The 5,692-nt window shown below is 40.0% G+C and overlaps 1 protein-coding gene across 1 annotated transcript in view; it reads left to right on the plus strand.

Moving 5' to 3' along the window:
- Positions 1-5,692, plus strand: part of TNMD (tenomodulin) — a 20,630-nt gene that overhangs the window by 12,451 nt on the left and 2,487 nt on the right. The window contains exon 5 of the mRNA XM_007952171.2: positions 4,824-4,977. Coding sequence (XP_007950362.1) covers positions 4,824-4,977 — 154 coding nt within the window. The remainder of the gene's footprint in view (positions 1-4,823; positions 4,978-5,692) is intronic.

Consider the following 5,692-nt stretch of genomic DNA (forward strand, 5'->3'; position numbering starts at 1 on the left):
TTGGAATGGGCACAGATATGGATCTCTTCCAGTCAGTTGACTAGGTGGCTGTCTTCCAAATGTTTTAGTATGATCGAGTAAGCACTTTTAAGTATCCATTTGTTGAAACATCTCAATGGGTATTCCATCAATTCCTGGAGCCCTTGTTTTTTGTCAATTCCTTCAGTGCAGCTTGGATTTCTACCATTGGTTCTGGATCATATGCCACCTCCTGAAATGGTTGAACATCGACCAATTCTTTTTGGTACAATGACTCTGTGTATTCCTTCCATCTTCTTTTGATGCTTCCTGCTCATTCATATTTTGCATCATTCATATTTTGCCTCATTCATATTTTGCCCATAAAGCCCTACCATATTGCAAATCGAGGCTTGAATTTTTCTTCAGTTCTTTCGATTTGAGAAATGCCAAGCATGTTCTTGCCTTGTGGTTTTCTAACTTCAGGTCTTGCATATTTCTTTATAATATTTTATTTTGTCTTCTTGACCTGCCTTTTGAAATCTTCCATTCAGCTCTTTTATTTCACCATTTCTTCCATTCCCTTTAGCTACTCTCTGTTCAAGAGCAAGTTTCAGATATTGATTCCATATAGATAGGAAATAAACTACATTTAACCTTATTGTTGTTGTTGTAGAGGACCTCTCTTGAGGCAGTGGTTAAAGCATTAGGCTGCTAACCAAAGGGTTGGTGGTTCAAACCCACCAGCCACTCCATGAGAGAAAGATGAGGCAGTCTGCTTCTGTAAAAAATTACAGCCCTGGAAACCCTCTGGGAAATTCTACTCTTTCCTATGAGTCGAGATTGACTGGATTGTAGTGCGATTGGTTTGGTGAATTTTCATTGTTGTTGTTGTTAGGTGCCATCAAGTTGATTTCTACTCATAGGGTATTGAACTGCTAAATCCACCAACCACTCCACAGAAGGAAGACTGGACAATATATTCCTGTAAAGATTTACTGCCTCAGAAACCCAATGGGGGTCTTTATGATGGCAGTAGGTCCCCCCCCCAGAGTAGCACCATAGGACAGAATAGAACTACCCCATAGGGTATTCTAGGCTGTTATCTTTATGGGATCATTGTGCCACTAGGATTTCTTTTTAACCTCAATAGGAAAAGCAATCTGCTTCCACAAAACCCTGTGGGGCAGTTCTACTGTGTCCTATAGGGTCATTATGAGTTGGAGTTGACTTAATGGCGGTGGATTGGGTTTGGTTTCTGGAAGAAACGCAAAAGAAAAGGAAGTGAGAAGTAAGACTACATTGCCATCTAGTTGATTCCAACTCATAGCGACCCCCCTTGGGTAATAACAATAACCTATGAGTGGATACATAGACAGACACTCAAGCTGAACAGGTGTGACAAGGCTAATAAGACTATGCCCATGAATATATAGAGGTCTGATGGAGGATATTCCTCCATATGTATTTGTATGTACTGCAAATATATCCATGAATATAGTAGAGCATAAAGGGGGCAAAGTTATAAAAAGTTCTTAGCCATAATCAAACACCCTGAGGGAATTAGTCACTGGGCTGGGGCTCAGGACCATAGTCTTGGGGAACATCAATATCTCTCAGCATAATATAATCCACAAGCACTATGTTCTACCTCTTACTTTGGTGAGTAGAGACTGGGATCTTAAAAGCTTGTGAGCAGCCATCTAAGGTGCAACTATTGGTCCCTCCTCATCTGAAGCAAAAAAAGAGTGAAAAACTCAAAGATGCAAGGAAACAATTAGTTCAAAGTACTAAAGGACCATGTGAATCTCAGCCTCCATGATCCTGAGACCAGAAGAACTGTATGGTGTCTGGCTACCACTGCTGACCACTTTGAAAGGAATCACTATAAGAGGTCCTGGATAAAGTGGGAGAAAAATGTGGAAATGCACTGTTAGGCCAAGGTGAGGCAACCTAGGGTACTGGTGCAATCACTCAATGGCCCCTGAAAGGTTAGTGGGACATTGGGGCATTAGTGCCTAAAATACAGCCATCAGTGAAGCCCTGAAAGCTATTTATTTTCCCTTGACTTTTGTCTGTAGTTACAGTATGTTGCTGTCAGTTGAAAGGGTGTAGGAAACCAGCTAAAGCCATATGTAACAGCATACCCACTATGTAGCCAGGAAGAAACATTTTTGTTGGTTTGCTCACGTTTACTTTTGTTGTTGCTGTTTCGTTTTATTAGTCTTCAACTGGCAAATCTCAAATGGGATTATGACAATGGCACAGTAGCCTCTCTACACTATAAATGTCTCTTTCTTCTTCCCCACTGTTTTTTTTTTCACTGTTCTCTCACCCATCTCTCTCTATCTTAATTCTCATCTTCCTTTTAATCATTTGTCTTTTCCTATTCTTTGGGGGGCCTGGAGAGAGGGGAGGGCACTTTTGCCTTTCCCTTGTCCAAATCTCAGAGTTGTCATTGGGTCCCACAGGCATTATTCTTTCATGCTGCTGATCTTCTCCTGGCCAGAAAATTTACTGACTGTGTTACTAGGGTTTCCAAGAAAAAGAAGATTTACCCAAAGCTGATGCTCTGCTCCCAAGGTGTATAGCAGTGAAAAATTCTGGAGACTTTTTTTTCCCTCAAAATAAGCACAAATTAAATGCATCTGAAGAACAGACCAACATCTAGGACATTAGAAATGACTACTTCAGTAGAGATACCACCTCAGAAAACCAAAGAGGGGTCCCAATGAGTCGAATCAACTCAATGGCAGTGAGTTTGGTTTTTATAAGAGGCAAGAGTAATATGAAAGGAGAATCAATAGAATAAAAGTGACTGTATCCAATATCATGTGCTGATTTTTTTTTTCACAAATAAATGATGTAAGCATTTGAATAGGGTCAGGTCGTAATGATACCCTGAGCTGATATAAAGGATATAGTTCTCTCTCATTTTGGCCCTAATTTATTCTTCAATTAAATTTGCCAAATCTTTTAAATAACCAAGTATTCTTCTCATTGTAGTAAGATTACTGTACCTTTAAGAAAATATATATATATATTCACATAACAAATTTTTTATGAGACAAATTTGTGGTCCTGAATAACAAAAACCCTCTTATTCTTACTTCCCTCACTACTGTATCCATGGTATGCATGTGTTAAACATTCAGAGCAGGTATAAAAATAGCCCTGATTTTGCTAACAAAGCTAGTCAGCATACCAACCTCATTTTACACCATCCCTTTCAATGCATCCCAAGGTCCTTACAAACTCAAGGGCAAAGGAGGAAGTACTTGAGGGTTGTAAATAATTCGAGGAAAAAAATATACAAAGACATATTTTAATGAATAAATAAAAATACAGAAATCATAAAGTAGAAAGAAACAAAGAGAAAGGAAAAAGCTTATTAAGAGTGGTGGAGGGGAGGTGTCTAAAGCCCAAATGACAAGTGAAGAAGAACTAGATATGCAAGACCACTAATTCCAAGAAAGCGGTGTTCTTGACAACATAAGAAAGGAAAAGATATATAAAGAAAAAACAATCTCAGAGACAAGCCCTAAGCATCTCAAATAAAAGGAATAAAACAGTGATAAGGCCAGGGAAATCAGAGGCTAGAGAATCAGCTTTTAAAAAAAGAAAAAAGACATCTTTTTTTACATATATACTACAACTACTTCCCATTAACAGACAAGTCTTAGAAAAAGTTCAGTTGCTATTTAATTGATCTCACCAGTTTGGATTATGTAAGTTTTTTCCATTTGAGATAAAATGCCACTTGCAACCTTGGTTGCAAGCCTAAAACAAGGCAGGCACTCACAACATCCATTGAAAAGAGAGAGAGAGAAAAAAAATGTGCATCACCCAGCATTCCAGAGGCCCAAAGTAAAACCTAATAACCCAGCGAGAATCGCAGCAAATGACGGGAAGCCTTTCGACATTGAGTGAAATGGTACCAAAACGGTTTCCTATTTCAGTGAGCAATCTTGCTGATAGACCTGAGAGGGAAGAACCAATTCTTAATCCCCTCCCCATGGTACTTACTATGCTAGGAACAGAGCACTAGATCACTGGCAGCCATAGGACTCTTCTTGTTAGCTGTCATCCAGTTGGCCCCTGACTCATGCACAATGGACCAAAATGCTACCCAGGCCTTCACCATCCACATGATGGGTCAGAAGTAAATCACCAGGCCTTTCTTCCTAGTCTGTCTTAGCCTACAAGCTCCACTGAAACCTGCTCGGCATCATAGCAACTTCACAGACAGATGAGTGGTTGAGGTGCATTGGCAGAGGATGAAACCCAGGTCTCCCCCATGGAAGGTGAGAATTCTACCCTGAACAACCAATGTTCTCAGCCTAGGACTGGGATTTAGTTATTCAGACTCAAAATATGGAGTTTTCTAGTATCCCATAATGCCTTGCTAGTGCCTAAGGCACTTGACTGCTAACCAAAAGGCTGGCAGTTCAGACCCACCAGCCACTCCTCAGAAGGAAGGTTGGGTAATCTACTTCCCTAGTGATAATGCCTCAGAAACCCAAGGAGGGGTCATTACGAGTTGGGTCCGACTTGACAGCACATAATAACAACAACAACAAATCCCTACGCTGAGCAACTTTCTTTTCTTTTCCTTCCCCTCCCTGCCCTTCCCATCCCTGGTAACCATCAAAGAATTTTTCTTTCTGTGTGTAAACCTTTTCTTGACTTTTTATAATAGTGGTCTATATTGTTCTTTTGTGACTGACTTATTTCCCTCAGCATAATGTCCTCCAGGTTCATCCATATTATGAGGCATTCCACGGATTCTTCATTATTCTTCAGTTCTGTGTACTATTCCATTGTGTGTATATACCATAGTTTGTTTATCAACTTTCTTCTTTCAGAATGAAGAAATTACCACAACTTTCTTTGAACAATCTGTAATTTGGGTCCCAGCAGAAAAGCCTATTGAAAACCGAGACTTTCTTAAAAATTCCAAAATTCTGGAAATTTGTGATAATGTAACCATGTATTGGATCAATCCCACTCTAATAGCAGGTATGGCATCTTCCTTCTCCTTTTAAAGACAGTAACAGGTTAATGCTCCCAGCATTCAGAGACTACATTTCTAGGAAAACGAATGATCAGCTTATATCGTCTTGGATGAGAATGGATATGCTGACTGCCAGTGAGAAGGGAATTTTTCACAGCCAAGTTATAAATCAGATAAATTAATGCTGACAGGCTTTTAAATATCCCAGCAAAAGTAACACCACCCTAATGTGACTAGTGATAGAAAAAAGCCAATCTGTCTTTCTTTGCCCATCTATATTCATTGCAGTCAGGATACTAGCCTATTGCTCAAACCACTGTAGGGCCAACCCAAGAACAGAAGAGAGAAGTGCCAAAACAATGCCCTGTTTTCCTAGGAAGGATTCTCTACAACAAATGGTGCCATTCTTTCCAGAAGATAGGGCATTCACTGCTATACAAAATTATTTGTGGCTGTTTTAGAAATCACTGTAAAAGTAATTCAGAGCTAGAGGTCTAGGTCAAAAGATTCTAGTCCCTCAACTAGAGAAGAAGCCAAAGATCCCTGGATGTCTTATTCTGCCTAGCTAACACAGAATCTGGCCTACCTCTCTCCGGTGAGCATGTTGCTGCTGTTGTTGTTATTTGCCATCAAGTCAGACCCAACTCATAGCGACCCCTCCTTGGGTTTCCGAGGTGGTATCACTACGGAAATAGATTGCCCAAACTTCCTTCCGAAGAG

The sequence above is a fragment of the Orycteropus afer genome, unplaced genomic scaffold, assembly GCF_000298275.1.
Source record: "Orycteropus afer afer isolate SDZICR_OR568_19922 unplaced genomic scaffold, OryAfe1.0 scaffold00327, whole genome shotgun sequence".
In the NCBI taxonomy this organism is placed as follows: Eukaryota; Metazoa; Chordata; class Mammalia; order Tubulidentata; family Orycteropodidae; genus Orycteropus; species Orycteropus afer.